The sequence below is a fragment of the Mustelus asterias genome, chromosome 23, assembly GCF_964213995.1.
Source record: "Mustelus asterias chromosome 23, sMusAst1.hap1.1, whole genome shotgun sequence".
NCBI lineage: Eukaryota > Metazoa > Chordata > Chondrichthyes > Carcharhiniformes > Triakidae > Mustelus > Mustelus asterias.
The window spans coordinates 57,775,269-57,795,245 of record NC_135823.1 but is presented as its reverse complement, the minus strand read 5'-3'; the positions used below and the strand labels follow the sequence as shown (position 1 = coordinate 57,795,245).

The window sequence follows — 19,977 nt, the reverse complement described above, 5'->3', positions numbered from 1 at the left end:
CACCACCTTCCCAAGGGCAACTGGAGGTGGACAATGGATACTGGCTTAGCCAGCGATTCCCACATCCCGTAAATTAAAAAAAAACGAGTTACATCTACATTTCAGATTTCCTTTTTGCATGCTGCCTACATTTCTTAATGCCTCCCATTTAGTTTTATATACAATCTGGTGTTCAAATTGTCCCTGATTCTTTAAACTTTGAAACTTGATTTTTCCATTTGTGTAGCTTGTAATTCTACAGATTTTCAACTAAAAAGTGGAGAGTGACTTTTACTATTTGTTTTCAAAAGCACAATATCGAAGCCCTTTAAATGTTCAACAACATTTTTTTTCATTTTATAGCTTTGTCTGCTCGCAAAATGCTTCAATCCTGCAATTGCCTACCTGGAAGTGGACATGACAGATATTTGTAAAGAGAATGGAGCCTACGACGCCAAGCACTTTCTATGTTATTACTATTATGGTGGCATGATCTACACAGGACTCAAGAATTTTGAGCGGGCACTGTATTTCTATGAACAGGTACAATGACCATATTTGGATTTGGTATCTTTAAACTTGCCGGATTGCTCCAGAGAAGTTAAACTAAATAAGTGCAAAGCTGAAGCTTGAGTATTTGTTTAGTGAATACCCTATATTGATATATTAAAACTACTGTAAATTGCATTCAAATATTTGTGATTACTACAAGTTTCTTCCTCCAACTTCCTGACACTTGTAGGAGACTGACAGATATTAGGGAACTTGGGGAAATAAATAGTGATGTCTTGAGGAGTGTACATATTACAGAGAAGGAGATGCTGGAAGTCTTAAAGCGCATCAAGGTAGATAAATCCCTGGGACCTGATGAGGTATATCCCAGGACATTGTAGGAGGCTAGGGAGGAAATTGCGGGTCCCCTAGCCGAGATATTTGAATCATCGATAGTCATGGGTGAGGTGCCTGAAGATCGGAGATTGGCAAATGTTGTGCCTTTGTTTAAAAAGGGCTGCAGGGAAAAGCCTGGGAACTACAGGCCAGTGAGCCTCACATCTGTAGTGGGTAAATTGTTGGAAAGTATTTTGAGAGACCGGATCTACAGGCATTTAGAGAGGCAAGGACTGATTAAGGACAGTCAGCATGGCTTTGTGAGTGGAAAATCATGTCTCACAAATTTGATTGAGTTTTTTGAAGGAGTAACTAAGAAGGCAGATGAGGGCAGTGCAGTTGATGTTGTCTACATGGACTTTAGCAAGGCCTTTGACAAGGTATCGCATGGTAGGTTGTTGCATAAGGTTAAATCTCACGGGATACAGGTGTGGTATCTAAATGGATACAAAATTGGCTTCTTGACAGAAGCCAGAGGGTGGTCGTAGAGGGTTGTTTTTCAAACTGGAGGCCTGTGACCAGCGGTGTTCCTCAGGGATCAGTGCTGGGTCCACTGTTATTTGTCATTTATATTAATGATTTGGATGAGAATATAGGAGGCATGGTTAGTAAGTTTGCAGATAACACTAAGATTGGTGGCATAGTGGACAGTGAAGAAAGTTATCACCAATTGCAAAGGGATCTTGATCAATTGGGCCAGTGGGCTGACGAATGGCAGATGGAGTTTAAATTAGACAAATGTGAGGTGATGCATTTTGGGCAGGACTTACTCAGTTAATGGTAGGGCATTGGGGAGAGTTACAGAACAAAGAGATCCAGGGGTACATGTTCATAGCTCCTTGAAAGTGCAGTCACAGGTGGACAGAGTGGTGAAGAAGGCATTCAGCATGCTTGGTTTCGTCGGTCAGAACATTGAACACAGGAGTTGGGACGTGTTGTTGAAGTTGTACAAGACATTGGTAAGGCCACACTTGAAATACTGTGTGCAATTCTGGTCATCTTATTATAGAAAGGATATTATTAAACTAGAAAGAGTGCAGAAAAGATTTACTAGGATGCTACCGGGACTTGATGGATTGAGTTATAAGGAGAGGCTGGATAGACTGGGACATTTTTCTCTGGAGCGTAGGAGGCTGAGGAGTGATCTTATGGAGGTCTGTAAAATAATGAGGGGCATAGACAAGGTAGATAGTCAATATCTTTTCCCAAAGCTAGGGGAGTCTAAAACTAGAGGGCATAGGTTTAAGGTGAGAGGGGAGAGATACAAAAGTGTCCAGAGGGGCAATTTTTTCAGACAGAGGGTGGTGAGTGTCTGGAACAAGCTGCCAGAGGTAGAAGTAGAGGCGGGTACAATTTTATCTTTTAAAAAGCATTTAGATAGTTACATGGGTACGATGGGTATAGAGGGATATGGGCCAAATGCGGGCAATTGAGATTAGCTTAGGGGTTTTAAAAAAGAAAGGGCGGCATGGACAAGTTGGGCCAAAGGGTCTGTTTCCATGCTGTAAAACTCTGACTCTATATCTGATTCTGTTTTGGAGGTTGGCATAAATATTGCCCATTTAACCAAAAGACAAACTTTGTACCAAGGATGTAACTCTTCAGGTATAATGCCAGTTTTATTCTCAGAAGTTAATGGCCACTTTAAATCGTAGCAGATAGGAAAGGAGACATTTTATAACTTTTTTGAATATAAAACATACAAGGAAGTACATAAACAGGACAATTGGTAAATGTTAAATAGTAGATCAATATTGCACAGAATTTCTGAATCAGATTGCTTTAATGCAATAAAAAAAAGTTTATTTATTAGTCACAAGTAGGCTTACATTAACACTGCAGTGAAGTTACTGTGAAAATCCCCTAGTTGCCACACTCCGGCGCATGTTCGGGTACACTGAGGGAGAATTTAGCAGGGCCAATGCACATAACCAGCACGTCTTTTGGATTGTGGGAGGAAACTGGAGCATCCGGAGGAAACCCATGCACTCACGGGGAGAAGGTGCAGACTCCACACAGACGGTGACCCAAGCTGGGAATCGAACCCGGTCCCTGGAAGTGGGGAAAGCTGCCTTTAGTTTTATTAAATTTGACTAATTGCCACCTCAATTAATGGCTTTTAGCCCCAAAGTAGGTGATAAAATCAGATCGGTGAAATTCTCATTAACAATTAGAAATATCATTTTTTTCCCCTCAGGCAATAACAACTCCAGCCATGGCAGTCAGTCACATTATGTTGGAGTCTTATAAAAAGTATATTCTTGTCTCCTTGATTCTGCATGGGAAAGTTCAGCAGCTACCCAAGTACACATCACAGATAGTGGGAAGATTCATTAAGGTGAGATTGCAAATTTAATTTTAGAGGTGAGAATTTTCAGCACTTCACCTTTGACTAATCTTGCTGTGAGAATCTTTTTCAGTAATTAATTGAAAAGGATCTAGTGTAGCGTTGCCCTTGAACTGTACTGTGACACTACACACACCCTTTACGCTTGTTTTATAACTTTCTATAGATAGCAAATATGTTAAAATCATTCAACTTATCTTATTTAACAATTAAAACCCCAATATTTTATTTCACTTAATTTGGTGTGTACTGTGTAATATTTTGCGAGTTTTAATTTAGTGTTGCAGTCCAACAAAATGCCCAGTTCATGCTCCAAATCTAATCTAAATATAATCTAAGCACTTACACCGTGAAACCTTTGAGACTGTGGCTGAAAGAATGCATGTTTAGAAACTAGAAGCAGGAGTAGGCTATTCAGCCCTTCGAGCCTGCTCTACCATTCATTTTGATCATGGCTGATCATCAAATTCAATATCCTGATCCCCCCCCCCCCCCCCCCCCCCATTCCCATACCCCTTGATCCCTTTAGCCCCAAGAGCAATATCTAATTTCTTCTTGAAATCAGTAAAGTATTTATTAGTCACAAGTAGGCTTACATTAACACTGCAATGGAGTTACTGTGAAAATCCCCTTGTTGCTTCACTCTGGCACCTGTTCATGTACACTGAGGGAGAATTTAGCATGGCCAATGCACCTAACCAGCATGTCTTTTGGACTGTGGGAGGATACTGGAGCACCCAAAGGAAACTCCCGTTGACATAGGGAGAATGTGCAGACTCCACACAGACAGTGACCCAAGCGGGGAATTGAACCTGGGTCTCTGGCGCTATGAGGCAGCCGTGCTAAATACTGTGCCACCATCCTGCCCACAATCAGACAAAGTTTTTGCCTCAACGACATTTTGTGGTAGTGAATTCCACACATTTGTTGAAGAAAATTTCTCCTCACCTTTGTTCTAAAAGGTATACCCTTATCCTCAACCTGACCCCTAGTTCTGGACTCCCCCACCATTGGGAACATTCTTTCTGAATCTACCCTGTCTAACCTTGTTTGAATTTTTAAAGTTTCTATGAGATCCCGTCCCACTCTTCTAAACTCTAGTGAGTATAATCCTAACTGACTTAGTCCCTCCTCATATGACAGACCTGCCATCCCAGGAATCAGCCTGGTAAACCTTCGCTGTACTCCCTCTATGGCAAGGACATCCTTCCTCAGATAAGGACATTAAAACTGCACACAATACTCCAGGTGTGGCCTCACCAACGCCCTATACAATTGCAACAAAACATCCCTATACCTAAATCCTCTTGCTATGAAGGCCAACATACCATTTGCTGCCTTTACTGCCTGTTGTACCTGCTTGCTTACTTTCAGCGAAGAGGATTCCAAGGTCTCGTTGAGTATTGACCTCTCTCAATTTACACCCATTTAAGTAATGATCTGTCTCCCTATTATTGCTACCAAAGTGGATAACCTCACATTTATGCACATTATACTGCATCTGCCATGCACATACCCACACGCTCAGGCTGTCTAAATCACACTGAAGCATCTTCGCATCCTCCTCACCTCCCTGCCACCCAACTTTGTATCATCAGCAAATTTGGAGACAATACATTCCGTTCCCTCTTCCAAATCATTAACATAGAATGAAATGGTTGAGAGATGGTTGATTTCGCTATTAAGCTTTGAGGCTAATCTACACACAGCATTTCTCAGCTGGTTGTCCTGCAGCCAATTAGAATCACAGAATCCTTTCATTGCCGAAAGAGGCCATTTGGCTCACCGAGCCTGCATTAACCTCATGTATTTACCCTGCTAATCCCCTAACACTAAAGGGCAATTTAGAATGGCCAGCCCACCTAACTTGCACATCTTTGGACTGTGGAAGGAAACCCAAGCAGACACGGGGCAACGTGCAAACTCCACACAGTCACTTGAGGTTGGAATTGAACCCAGGTCTCTGGCGATGTGAGGCAGCAGTGCTAACCACTGTGCCACCGTGCTGCCCAAATTGTCTTTGCTTTTCCTGTATCTTCATTCTCTCCTGCTGATGCCCCAGACTTGGCTTCCTTTGGAATAAGCCCACAATCATTAGCCTGTGCCTTGATTGACATTCTCCAAAGAGATCATTGCGGCACTCATTCCCACCCCCCATGAGCATTAACCACAACTGACCCATGCTCCTCTCTTTTTGTCCACCTCGAGTGCCTGCCCGGGGCTCATCTCGTCACCCTTATCTGGATTAAAACAAATTCGTCTTTCCCTGTGTGTTTTCCTATTTTTAAAAAAGCCTCATCAAGACATCTCCTTTCCATCAATCTTTTGGTCACCTTTTTTAGCCCTCCCATGAAAAGTAGCTGCTTGCTCCTTATCTCACTGTCAAATACCTTGGACATTTTTCTAAATTAAAGACATTGCGCACGATTCTCTAGGCACGCAAATCCCATTATGGCAGCTAAATCGCGCGAGAGGGTCATAACAGGATTTGTGCCGGCGAGATTTCTGAGTGCAGTATTCCTGGGCCCTCCCTGATGGTGCCATCAGGTTCACGTCCAGTCAGAGCATGAACTTGATTTTTATAAATTAGAATGAATTTTGATGTCATTAGATAGTTTTATGCTGTTGCTTGGGGCAACGTCGGATGATGTCGTGATGACTACTCTGGGGGGGGCATGGAAGTGAGTGTAGCCCCCGGGTGGTGAGGATGGCTAAGCACTGCCATGGGTTGTTTCTCCAGGGGACCCCATTGGAAACGGGGTTCCCATTATGTTGTGGGGGCGGGGAAGGGGGTGTGGACATTGAGAATGGGAAGGGAGGGTGTGCCCTGATGCCAGTGAAGATTTGGGGTGGGAGTGACTAAGCGTGTCCATTACCTGGCTATTTTGACTATTTATTTTAATATTTGTGCTCTTTCCCCTGCTGTCCTTTGGTTTGATTTAATTCAGATGTGGACTGGGATATGATGTAAACTGTTGAACACCTTGTGAGCAGCACGGCTGACATGATGATAGTAGTGCTGAGGAAAAAGTGACTGGGAGATGGTGCCTACAATGGTAAAGTCTAAAAGTTACCATTTCAAAATTCTACAAATGTGTTGCAGCTTGAAGGTTACTTTCCTTTCTGGTTGCCCTATTTAACATCTTAGCCTCCCCCGCCATTAATTTCCCATGTTTACATTGATAAGCTGAATGAAACCACCACTGTTGTTCTATGCACCAAGATGAAATGGGCCTATTCTACTTGTATTACACAGCACAGAAGGGCACTGAATAGGAAGTTATTGCACTTGATAATGCATGTAGTTTCACAGACTCAAGAGGAAAATGTTTGTCATCATATTTCATAATTTTTCTGACATTACAATTATGATGAAAAAAACTTTGTACTGATGAATGGTGAAAGATACTATTTTTTGGAACCCCAGTTTTCAGTCCCACTTTCCCTAGTTTTGCATTAAAAATTAATGAATATACCTAACAATCTGGCTCATTAACTCGGTGGAAACTTCCATGCCAATTTTGTTCCTTTCTCTTCCCTCCTGTCCCGAGGATGCTAACTCCTCTAGGAGTGCAATCCAGGGAGGATGGAGAGTGATGTTTGTTGGTCGGCTGCTGGGTGCGGACAGAGGATTGCAATCAGGCAAGGGATCTTGGCTAACCTCTATATAAAGAGGCAATTTGTACCCCTATTGATCATATACTTAAAATGTGGTTTGATTCAAAATGGATGCCATGCATTTTAAATGAGAGATCTTGAAAACATAAGCCTTGAGAACTAATTTGAATACTCTAGAGGCTCTCTGATGGCATTGTTCACCATGCTTGAGCAGTATCACTGAGGAATGGAATTATGATAGTGTTGAGGAAATATTATTGGGGAACAGTACCCATAATGGTGAGGTTCAAAAGTTACCATTTGAAAAATCTATAAATCTGTTACAGCTTGAAAATTGCTTTGACCTTTGTAGTCCTCCCATTTAACTTCCAAGTGTTTCTTTCATTCATTTCTCAATTTTATATTAGCACTGGAGAGGAAGGTGACATTGAGATTTTGATTTGGTGAGTCAAGATCCTGTGGCTTGGCAGCAGTGGAGATGGATCATGGGGTTTGACAGCCTTGAGGTGAAGATACTGGAATTTGGTGGCACTGGGGTGAGGTTTGAATTTAGAAATAGTAAGGAAGAGAAATGTTCCATCTTGGTAGCATTGATGAAGGGAAGATCAAATATTGCTGAAAAAAGACAAAGTCAGAGCTTTTTGTCTTGCATTCATCAGGACAATTGCAGGAATATAAAGTCGGGGAAACAATAATTATATACTGAATGTGAAGAGGGTGCTGATTGGTCGGCAAGTAGAATCTGATTGGTAGAGGCATTGCCATGGCGAATGCACCACTTAATGGTGACTGACAGTTAACTGCCTTACTAGGTTCCAAAAGCATTATTTGAAAATTTAAACCAGGCAGCTTGACTCTGATTGATCAAGGCATTGCCCTGAGGAAGGAACCAACGAATGGCTATAACTTATTTTGTTTAGCTGAAACAGGTGCAATGTGTGTACATGTTCGTTCTGTCTGAAAAGAACCTGTGTATTAATATATGTAGCTTCCAGTCCACACAAATGCATCGCACTATGAGCCCAATTGGCAATCTTAAGTTGGCTATCAGCGTAATTTTTAGCGCACAAGATTATTTAGCAAATGGTGTCCAATCGCAGAATCAGATCTAATGTTGGACAGTGAGTTTTGAGCACCTTGCCTATTGTGGACAGTGGAAGGCCTCGAGTTCTGTACTACCAAGCAGCTATTTGTATTGAAAGTCAGGTTCTTGGAGCTTGTGAAATAGCTAGCCCATCTGTCTGTGCTCATTTTGTAGAAATTATCATATTTGAGTTCTAAATATAAATGAAAAGGGCATATCCGCTGTGAAGATGGTCTTAGTGTCTCAGTCCTCGGATTTAAATAGGATTTATATGCAGCTTTATAGAACCTCAGTTAGGCCGCACTTGGAATATAGTGTTCAATTCTGGCCGCCACACTACCAGAAGGATGTGGAGGCTTTGGAGAGGGTACAGAAAAGATTTACCAGGATGTTGCCTGGTATGGAGGGCATTAGCTATGAAGAGAGGTTGGAGAAACTTGGTTTGTTCTCACTGGGACAATGGAGTTTGAGGGGCCACCTGATAGAAGCCTACAAAATTATGAGGGACATGGACGGAATGAATAGTCAAAAGCTTTTTCCCAGGGTGGAAGAGTCAATTATTAGGGGGCACAGGGTTAAAGTGCGAGGGGCAAGGTTTAAAGGAGTTGTATGAGGCAAGTTTTGTACACAGAGGGTGGTGGGTGCCTGGAACTCTCCCCCGGGGGAGGTAGTGGAAGCAGATACGATAGTGACTTTTAAAGGGCGTCTTGACAAATACAGGAATAGGATGTGAATAGAGGGATATGGTCCCTAGGGGGCTTTAGTTCAGACGGGCAGCATGGTCGGCGCAGGCTTGGAGGGCTGAAGGACCTGTTCCTGTGCTGTAAATTTCTTTGTTCTTTGTTCTAAAAGACAGGTTGGAAATAATTTGGAAAAGCAAACTCAAATATGATGATTGAGCAAAGACCCAATTATTTGTACGGAGCAAAATTTACATTTTCTGTATGAAGAATTGTTTACTGTTTTTTCAGTATTAAATAAATTAGTATAATGACTTTGTTTTAAATCATTTTTCATTCTCTTTGTTTAATGTTTCTCTCAGCGAGGCTTTCGCTGCAATTAAAACTAATTATTCATATCTGAAACTTCCTGAAAAACTTATAAAATTTATTCTCCACTTGTTATCAAATAATTTGGGTAAAATCAAAATAATCAGAAATTCTGCTATAGCATGAGGAAAGCATAGATCCACTTGTTTTGAAAGAATATGATGCAGACTGGGAAATTTGACATGCTGTAGTCTAGACTGTCGCTTCCTGAGAAATGTACAATGTTTGTCACAGGTGACAGTTGATGTAATAAAATTGAATGGGAAATATTAACATAGGAATTTGCACTTGGCAAAGCTGACATGGGAAATGAGGCTTATGGAGAGGAAATAATTACCATAAGTTAGGGGACATAGGAAGAGGGATAGACCACTCAACTCCTTAAGCTTGTTACGTCTTACGGTGAGATCATGGTCTTAAATCCATCCACCAGCCCCGACTTCATGTCCTTTTAGTAGATATCTTTCAATCTTTGATTTAAAACTAGTGAAGAGGATGCTCAGTAGAGCGCATACCTCTGCTATGCTGTGTTAACTAAACAATATTACAATTACACAGCTCTTCCTTGAGGCTTTTCCCTGACCCATTGATGCTCTGTAACTCGAAAGCTGAAAAAAGTAAATATTTTTATTAAGATCTTCCATTTCATTGAGGAGGTTTCAGGCCAATCCACATCCAACAACCTGCTCTGAAAACGCTGCTCATGTTATTTGACAGCTGTGACAAATGTCACCACAGCAGCTGAGCTAATTAACGATATTGTAAAACAATCAGCAATATTCCAAATAAAACAACTCGCAACATTTAAAAAAATAAGTAAATTTGCCGTTTCTCTCAAAGTTAATATATCTTTTAAAAATTTCCAGGATTCAGATCTGCATTTTCACTTTGTGTATTCTTTCACAGGTTATGGATGTTGTTGGCTAGGCAAGGATTTTTATTGCCCACCCCTAATTGTCCAAATCAGTTCTTCCTAGGGCCATACCCTATCTTTGTGTCTAGTTTCACTGAAACCCATCCATTACTTTTTGAGATACTTTGAGACTAACAGGGGCAAAAACATTACTCCCACCCACTTTGAGCGGTGGAAGTAATTATTAATTGGATTAGCAATGACTACTTTTTTTTATGGGAGTGAATTCTACATCTCGGCCACCCTTTGCATGAAAAACTACTTCCTATGTTTCTCCCGAATGGCCTGACCCTGATTTTAAGGTTATGTCCCCCTTTGCAAAAGCCTCCAACTAATGAAATAAGCTCTCTGTTAAGCTGTGGAATCCTTTCATAGTCCCAAAACCCTCAACAAATCACCCCTTAACTTTCTACGCTAAAGGCCTAGTTTACGTAATCTCTTCTCGTACTCTAGACTTTGAGCCTTGATAATATTCTGGTCAATCTGTGCTATACCTCTTCCAAAATAAGTATTGCATCATTGGACCTCCACTGTTCTAGCTTTTAACCATTGTAAATAATACTTGGATCTATCCTTTATTGGTCCTGAATGGGTGACATCACATTTACTCATGTTGCAATCCATCAGTCACATTTTTACCCTCTTAACATATCAAAGTCTCTTGGTAATTTTATTTTCCCATCTACACTACTTGCTAAACTGGCAATCTCTGTGTTGTCGACAAACTTGGATATATGGCTCTCTCCTGTGTTATCTATCATTAATAAATGTAGTGAATAGTTGAGGCCCTCATTGTCGGAAACCACTAAGTCACTTTCTTTAGATTAGAGTATGTATCCATTATCCTAGTCTTTTCAACCAACTAATCCAAGACAATAATTTGCCTTTAATTCCATGGATTTTAATTTTGGCCTATTATGTGGAGCCTATTGCACACATTGATAGGCGTTCATATAAACTACATCCACAGACACACCCTCATCTTCTACCTTAGTTACTTCAAACATTTCAGTTAGATTTGTCAGATATAACATATCCATTACAACTCCATGTTCTCTGTCTCATCAACTCAAATTTCTTATCACCTTGTCCTTAATTATTGATTCCAATAACTTGCTCACAACAAATATTAGAAAAACAGATCTGTAATTTCTAGGTATCACTCACCTTTCTCAAATAATGGATAATATTTTAATTTTCCAATCTAAAGAGACAATTAATGGAGCTGTGTAAGATTATGCCTAAAGCACCTACAATCCCAAACCATAGGGATTTGACAGCTTTAGTGCCATTATTTTTTCTAATGCTGTTTTCTTGGTTGTGCTAAGTGTAGTGAGTTTCAGTCCTTGATTCATAGAATCCCTACAGTGCAGGAGGAGGCATTCGCCCATTTGAGTCTGCACCGACTCTCTGACCGAGCATCCCACCTAGGCCCACCCCACCTCATTCCCGTGGCCGCATGCATTTACCCCGCTAATCCCCCCCCTAACCTACACATCAGGGGCTGTCTAAGGGGCAAATTACCATGCTCCATCCACCTAACCTGCACATCTTTGGACTGTGGGAGGAAACCGGAGCACCCGGAGGAAACCCACGCAGACACAGGGAGAACGTGCAAAGTCCACACAGTCAGTCACCTGAGGCTGGAATTGAACCCGGGTCGCTGGCGCTGTATAGCAGTAATGCTAACCACTGTGCCACCCTGGCACATTTCCCTGGAATGTTAGAAATATTATGCTCTTCCTCTGCAGTGTTGACTGACAAAAGGTTATTATTAAACAAGCCAGCCATTTCCTTATTTTCATTTACAATATTAACCACATTTTTAAAATGGCCACATATTACCCTTGACTGCCCATTTTAATGTTAATATAAAATTTTGAAAGACCTCAAATTTCTTTATGAATTCCTTTTTGCAGTGCTCACAATCTTTTTGTTCTCTCTTTGCTGTTCTTTATCTCCGAATCTCCTGGATATACACTGCTCTTTGCACTTCTTTGTGTTGTTTCTTCAGGAGGTGGAGAACTCAACGATTGAACCAGCACTTGTGAAAGTAATTCAGTCTCCATTTTAAAGACAGATGCTCTGTCCTTATGTTGACAAAGTTAGTCGCAATTTTGCACGCCAGGGAGCAGAGTTTCTTTGCAGCACAGGATATAAAGCTGAAAGGTGCAGAACTGAGCCACTATAACATTGTCACTGGCAGGAGGGAGTCATTACAGCATGACTAGGTGACAGGCATGCTTTCATTCTCAATGTAGACATGGGAAATTATAATGGAAAAAATAACTGAGCTAGGAAGTGTGCACAAATGGAAGTCTGTTTTTGAAATCCATGTTTAGAGGAAAGCTGTTTCTTTTCCTTTCCTCCACATTGGCAAAGTTATGGAATTTCATCAAATTGGCTGTTGGGATAGGAATTTGGAGACAATAATGACAAACCACTGCATTACAGGAACTGGCGATAACTGGAATGAAACTTGTCTCTATCAGTGTTCCATGCTAAGTGCATGAAATTCAGCAGCATTTAAATCATAGGCATTGTGATTGATGATTTTATGATTTCAGGGTTGGGAAATTATTGTTAGCTGTGCTGCTCACAAAAGCATCTTCAACGGAAGCCCTTGTAATTTAGTGGTGAAGTTCAAATGACGGCAGAGGAACCGCATAAAATGGCAAATATGAACGGCTAATAAGGAACCCATCTTGGAGGTTTTTGGCTTTTTAATGTGAACAATCGAAATGTATAATGCATGATGGTCACACTTTATAGTATTTACCAACAATGTTTACAATGTATAGCTAATAGCTTTTCTGCCAATTGAATAAACTTATTAGCTGCATTTTTTGGATTAACAAGGTGAGCTAAGTCTTATTTTGTCTGTCCTTCAACAGCCCCTAAGTAACGCCTACCATGAATTAGCACAAGTATATGCAACAAATAACCCAGCAGAGCTTCGAAATGTGGTGAACAAACACAATGAAACATTCACAAGAGATAACAACATGGGACTCGTAAAACAGTGCTTGTCCTCCCTTTATAAAAAGAACATTCAGAGGCTAACAAAGGTAAGATATGCCTGCACAAAATGTACACCAATCCATAGATTAAAAAGTCAGGCGCTGAATAAGTATAGCCTTCCTTCACTATCAGGCCTGACAATGGCATTATTTTCCAGTGTTTTTTGCTGAAAAATGTCCTTGAAATCTTTTACTTGGTGATGGTTGGCTTTGTAATTTGTTTCCTGTTATTTCCGCTACCAGAATGTGGAATGCAATTGTTTTAAAGCACATAATACACGCCAATTCATGTCTCTGACTGAGGAAAGTACTGAAAAAATATTGGTCAGCGGATAGTCTCGAAATGTTATAGGTTTAGCTGTCACAGCACTTTTTAAATAGAATTATAGAATCCCTACAGTGCAGAAGGAGGCCATTCAGCCCATCGAGTCTTCATCGACCCAAATCTCACCCAGTCTCTATGCCCATAACACTACATTTTTACCCTGCTAATCCCCTGACACCTAGGGTCAATTTAGCATGGCCAATCAACTTAACCCGCACATCGTTGGACTGTGGGAGGAAACCGGAGCATCCGGAGGAAACCCACGCAGACACGGAGAGAACGTGCAAACTCCACGCAGACAGTGACCTGAGGCTGGAATTGAACCCTGGTCCTTGGCGCTGTGAGGTAGCAGTGCTAACCACTGTGCCACCGTGCCATAGCAGTGTATCTACTTATAAAGGTGGTATCCTGGAACTTTGACTTGCGTTTTGCATTGAAGACTAAAATAGCAGTCTTCAAAATTGGTGGATATTTTCTCCTGACTTTAGAACTTAGTATGTAGATTGTGACAGGATTACTACTGCGGCTGTTATTTAGCTTTGGAATTCAGGCATTAACCATCATTGCTTGGTCTGTTATCTGAAAGGGAATGCTTGTAATGAGGAATAACTTTAAGGGTGAGAAAGAAACAGCAAGAATGTGTTGCGTTGCCAACAGGGAAGAGAGAAGGGTGGTAATACCAAGGTCTTTTCTGTTAACTTATAAATACTGTTGAACCTTATAAAGCAAGAGTTATAACTTTGAATAAAACAGCTGCCCTCCCACACTTGGGTCCTAATTGTTAGTTTCGCCTCCTGTCAGTGTCACGTAACCTCTTGCCCATTTCATCTAGTGTACAATTTATCTCTGAACAGCAATTTTGTCATAAATTGTATGTGGTAGTCTCCTTACTTGAATAATTATGCAATGAACGACTGGCCAAGTCAAATGGGAAAGTTCCATCATTAATGTTTGTTAGGTTAAGGGCATCAATGAATATGAAAATGAAGGAAGATAAGTGGTGTTCAGGTACAGATCATCCACGATTTAACTGAATGGCTGAACAGGCGCTGGGGACTGAATGGTGTTGTGTCATTGCTATGTTTCTGGATTAACTGATCTCGGTAGAGGCTGTCGCAGGGCTGCTACGATCGACTTTGGTGCTTTTAGTGTGTGATGAGGAAAATTGGCCAGTGTTATCACTCCTGATCATTATCTGGAGACCCCTATTAGAAACTTGTGTGTGTGGATGTCAGATGAGGACGTCTGGGTTGTGTTGTGGTGTTTTCGTGCCCTTACCGTCAAGCAGCTTGCCAGTATCCATTATGAAGACTTGCGCTTGATTGATTTCTTGAGGTGCCGGTGAGTCTTTGACTTCTGGGAACATTAAGTCCAATTAAAAGATCAAAATTGTTTTAGAAGAGGAGAAAATTGGCAAGAGAGTAAGACGTAAAATATATACTGAAAATTCAGTTGTGGATTTCCACGCTGATATCAACTCACTCTACAAAAAAATAGAACCATTGTATTGTTCAGTTTGAATGATACCAAGTTACCATAATGCATACATATGAAAATCCAATCCATGTGTAGATGAATATCTCACCTAAGGATCTTTTGAAACAAATTTCCGTACTAATGCACATTCCAGCAGTGGCCATTGAACAATGATTTCTCTCTCTTCTGTCTGGCCTTCAAAGCCCAATGATGTTGAGGCCGATTTTAACACCCATTATCTAACTCAACGCAGGCACTTTACCCGAAGCAGAGACCTTTCTAATCGGTATCTCTGACTGACAAAATCACACGCGCATTCATGAATAGTGTTCAGGGAGGTCCATAAAGGTATTTAAAATTCATGGAAATTTAGTCAAACTTCTAGTTTTTGAAAACTTCCCAGAAAATATCGTTTAATGTCTAAAACAGAGGTTGTGATTTTACAACATGGGATATTTTAAAATAAATCTAATCACTGATGCTCCTTTTTTAAAATTTCTACAAAAAGAATGTTCTTTTTGTAAATTATTTAGAGTTTTAATGAAGGATGTGGTGAGCAACATTGGCCAGTGTTATCACTCCTGATCATTATCCGGAGACCCCTATTAGAAACTTGTGTGTGTAGATGCTAGCCGAGGACGTCTGGGTTGTGTTGTGGTGTTTTCGTGCCCTTACCGTCAAACAGTTTGCCAGTATCCACTATGAAGTCTTTAATGAAGGGTGTATACCTGGAACTTTAACTTGTTCCTTTCTCTTTGAATGCACATAAGTGGCAGTCTGTAGTATTTCCAATCTTCTTTCTTCTTCTGTTACGATGTATCTCATTTTTCATTGCAGACATTTTTGACGTTGTCCTTACAAGACATGGCTAGTAGGGTACAATTATCAGGCGCTCAAGAAGCGGAGAAGTATGTGCTTCACATGGTAAGGCTTTTTGTCTGCTAAATGGGCAAAGGGAGCATACGGTCAATGAACAGTCACAGAAGGGTGTAGGTTAACGAAAGATCAAATGCATCATTCCCTGAAAGTGAAAGGATGGGTAGATAAAGACCAACAACATTTTGGATTTTGTAAGCTAGAGCAGAAAATACAGGTTAGGGCACAGTTTAGAGTACTGTTTGCACTTTTGAGTGTTTCATTCTAGGAAAGACATTAAAACCATGGAGAATGTGCAGCCTAACTTCACCAAAGTTCTGTTGCAGATGGGAAACTATGATTATGAAGCTTGAAATATTGAAACTGTTTTCATTGGAGCAGAGTATTGAACCAGAAAGATCTAATAGAGGATTTTTAGAATCGTGAAATGTTCTAATGGCGAAAGGCAATTTCATCTGGTGGGGGGGGAGTCAGGAACAAAGGGCCATCAATTTAACATGATTACTAGGGGTGAGGAGACAGACCAACTAAAATTGGCAGGGAAGTGGCAACTGGTGTTAGCACGGGATCTGCACTTTGAATATATCTGCCCATATTTTGCAGATGTGTTTAACATTTGTCATCATTTTTAGCAGGAAATTCCTGGAAAATCTGAGACCAGCCACAAGCTGGTACAGCTTTAGGTCGATTTTCTGCCCAAGTCCTCCCAAATGCACTCCGATCGGACAGAACAGAAGCACAAAGTCAGCTTTACCATTTGACAAAATGCAATACAAAGCTTTGTAGTAAAGGAACTCATGCACATAAGAACTAGGAGCTGGAGTAGGCCATCTGGCCGCTCAAGCCTGCTCCGCCATTCAGTAAGGTCATGGCTGATCTTTTCGTGGACTCAACTCCACTTACCCGCCCACTCACCATAACCCTTAATTCCTTTACTGTTCAAAAATTTATCGATCCTTGCCTTAAAAATATTCAATGAGGTAGCCTTAACTGTTTCACTGAGCAGGGAATTCCACAGATTCACAACCCTTTGGGTGAAGAAGTTCCTCCTCAACTCCGTCCTAAATCTGCTCCCTCTTATTTTGAGGCCATGCCTCCTGGTTCTAGTTTCACCCACCGTTGGAAACAACCTCCCTGCTTTTATCTTACCTATTCCCTTCATAATCTTATATGTTTCTATACGATTTCCCTTCATTCTTCTGAATTCCAATGAGTATAGCCCCAGTCTACTCAGTCTCTCCTCATAAGCCAACCTTCTCAACTCCGGAATCAAACTAGTGAATCTCCTCTGCACCCCCTCCAGTGCCAGCATATCCTTTCTCAAGTAAGGAGACCAAAACTGTACACAGTACTCCAGGTGTGGCCTCACCAGCACCTTATACAGCTGCAATATAACCTCCCGGTTTTTGTAGAATATTGATATAAGCTACAAAGGACCATTAAGCGTGACAGCACTGGAGGGGGGGGGGGGAGGCGGGGGGGGGTGTCATACGACCCATCATATTAAGTCATGTATTAGCTTTTCACCATTTGAATGAAGGAATAGAAAGTTTCACATCCACGTTTGAAGATGACACTAAGATTGGAGGCACAGTAAGTTGTGTAGATGGGAGGAGGACGTTTCAAACGGACATTCAAACACTAAGTGAGTGGAAAAAACTTTGGCAGATGGTGTTCAATGTGGGAAAGTGTGAGGTCATCCACTTGGATCCGAGAAAGATTAAATCAGAATATTTTCTCAATTGACTAGGAGTTGTAAAGATACCAAGAGATTTAGATGTCTATGTACACAGATCATGAAAAGCTCATGTGCAGGTGGGAAACTAATAAAAAGGACTAATGGTATGTTGCCTTTTTCAAGAAATGTGAAATTCAAAACTGAGGAATGGTGTACACAGCCATGGTCTTGAATACTGTATTCAGTTTTGGGCACAGAGCCACAGAAAAGCTATATCGACCTTGCAGGGCACACAGTGCAGATTCACCAGAATGATACCAGGGCTTGAACAGTTAAATTTTGAAGGAGGGTTGCCTAAACGTGGATTCTGCGAGCGGAATTTTTCCGTCCCGCCCGCCACGGGAATCGTGGCGGAATTTTCCGGTTTTGGGCCGAGCACGGCCAGAAAATTTCTGTTTCTTTGAGTGCAATAGGTTCCAGGGTGATCCAATCAAAGTGTTTAGCCTGGTAAAGGGATAGGATAGAAAACCTACGCCCTCTAGAGGGAGAGTCCAGACTAAATGGTTACAATCCTAAAATTAGTGCTCGGTTCTTTCGGAACGAAGCACTTTTCACACAAAGTATAGTGGAAATCTGGAATTCTGTCCTCCAGAATGGTGCGAGTCCGAGGTCAGTTGAAATTTTCGAGACTGGGGGGGGTTTTTTTGTTAATGGTTATCAAAGGATATGGAGCAATCATGGGTAAATTAAACTGAAGCACACACAACATGATTTAATTGAATGGAGAAACCAGTTTTAAGGGGCTGAATGGCCTGTTCCCTGTTCCTTTGCTGCTCTGTGGAACATCTTGCAATTAAATCACCACTCTGATTCTGCCCTTTTTATTGAGACGGTGTTTTTTTGGGATTGAATGGACCCGTGTTTAAATATTTTCCCCACTGTTGAGATGGTGAATGCCCTGCAGGCTGTTTCACCCAATAGGCCATTGTAACGATTTACAAATCTATTCTCTGCAGTTGAGATCAATGGCTAGCAATCAGGAGGGAATTCTCACTGACCTTTTTGTTCCATTCTCTAACCCAACAGCCATTTGCAGCACCTAACTACTGTGCCTGGGATCACCCAATGCAGACGAGACTGGCTGAATTGATTTAAACCTGGTCTGTTCCACTTAGTGTTACACGCATTGGACAGGCATGATTACTTTGTTATACCCTGCTCTGTGTTCACATATTTACCAAAATCATGGTAGAAGCTGCCAATTATATCCTGTAATTATATTCGCTCAGGAGGAAATAATTGTTGTATTTTTATCCTTCAGATTTAAGCTGACATTCTGTCATTGCATTTACTGATGAGAATAATTGGTCTTTGATTTCATGAAATTAACTTTCTTTCAGATAGATGATGGGGAAATATATGCTAGTATTAACCAGAAGGATGGAATGGTCAGTTTTCATGACAACCCAGAGAAATATAATAACCCAGCCATGCTACTCAACATTGACCATGAGGTAACAAATAATTTATCAAAGCTAATCGACTGAATGCTGACTTCTACAATGGAAGCAAGTTTGAATTTTACAATTTAATATGTCACTCTGCCTCGTCACAACTGCTTAGTACCAATGCTTCAACTTTCTGAAAGTACAAGGATTTGTGGGATCTGATTGATATATCTCATGAATCTGCTGACACTTATTGCAATCCATTGTTCTTGTGTTCTATTTAGTAGTGTAGTGTGAGAGAGATTGTATCCCCTAACAGTTCTTGTTGTGTTCTGTTGACTTTCTGTCTATCCTCTTCAACTTCTCACTCAATACTTTTATTTCCTTTTGGGTGAAAGATGGGTGGTGTGGCCCCAAACAGTTACAGAGTTAGGGATCATGGGGAAATATAGCCTTCAACATCTCCTTTCTGTCTGCCTCCTTGGTCCTATCATGCTCTCTACCTTTTTTACCTTTCCACTGTCTTATTTCCTTTTCTAACACACACAATCCCATCATTATTCCTCATTTTTTTCCCTTTTGAGCTACTTGCTCAACTCCTTTATTCTGTCCCATCCAACCTACTTGCCCATTTCCTTCAGAGGCTTTGCTTCCTTTCAAGATTCAACTTGTTTTTATTTCTAAAAAAAATGATTAAAATGAACAAAGCTACTAGTTTGCCTTCCTATTTGTATATTTCTTTGTATCGCTATCTCTCCCTCCATTCTGTTAGAAATTAGATTCTCTGTTTTACAGGTATAAGCCATTAGCATTGACTATTTCTAACTGAGCAAAACACAGGTGAGATAATAAATTGGCTTCAAAATTTAACTTTTCTTTGAAAATTTAAGTGATATGAAATGAGGAAAAATACTACCTCTCCCCCTTTTCCCCCTCGCCCTCCTGCATTTACCCTCTTCCTTTGATCCATGTGAATCTCACTTTTTAGTTGTCTCGCTCTCTCATTGTGTACAAAGCAAAGATTTAAACCACCATAATTTTCTTATCTCAGATAAACAACCACTCTTTAAGTAGGAAGTACAACACAGAAGAAGACCATTCCGCCCAACATCTGTGCTGGCGTTTGTGCTCAAAATGACTATCCTCCCACCCTATACTTCACCTAACCCTATCTGCATAACCTTCTCTTCCTTTCTCCCTCGCAGTTATCTAACCTCCTTAAATGCATCTTTATTGTTCACCTCAACCATTCCACATGGCAGCTGTTTACACATTC

At 40.9% G+C, this 19,977-nt stretch overlaps 1 protein-coding gene across 3 annotated transcripts in view; it reads left to right on the top strand.

The window, feature by feature from the left end:
• Positions 1-19,977, top strand: part of cops3 (COP9 signalosome subunit 3) — a 39,464-nt gene that overhangs the window by 16,128 nt on the left and 3,359 nt on the right. For 2 of the 3 annotated variants that reach the window (XM_078240729.1, XM_078240728.1), the window contains 5 exons: positions 343-522; positions 3,065-3,205; positions 12,773-12,946; positions 15,537-15,623; positions 18,654-18,767. In XM_078240729.1, coding sequence (XP_078096855.1) covers positions 343-522; positions 3,065-3,205; positions 12,773-12,946; positions 15,537-15,623; positions 18,654-18,767 — 696 coding nt within the window. The remainder of the gene's footprint in view (positions 1-342; positions 523-3,064; positions 3,206-12,772; positions 12,947-15,536; positions 15,624-18,653; positions 18,768-19,977) is intronic. The other variant, XM_078240730.1, reaches the window with a different exon arrangement.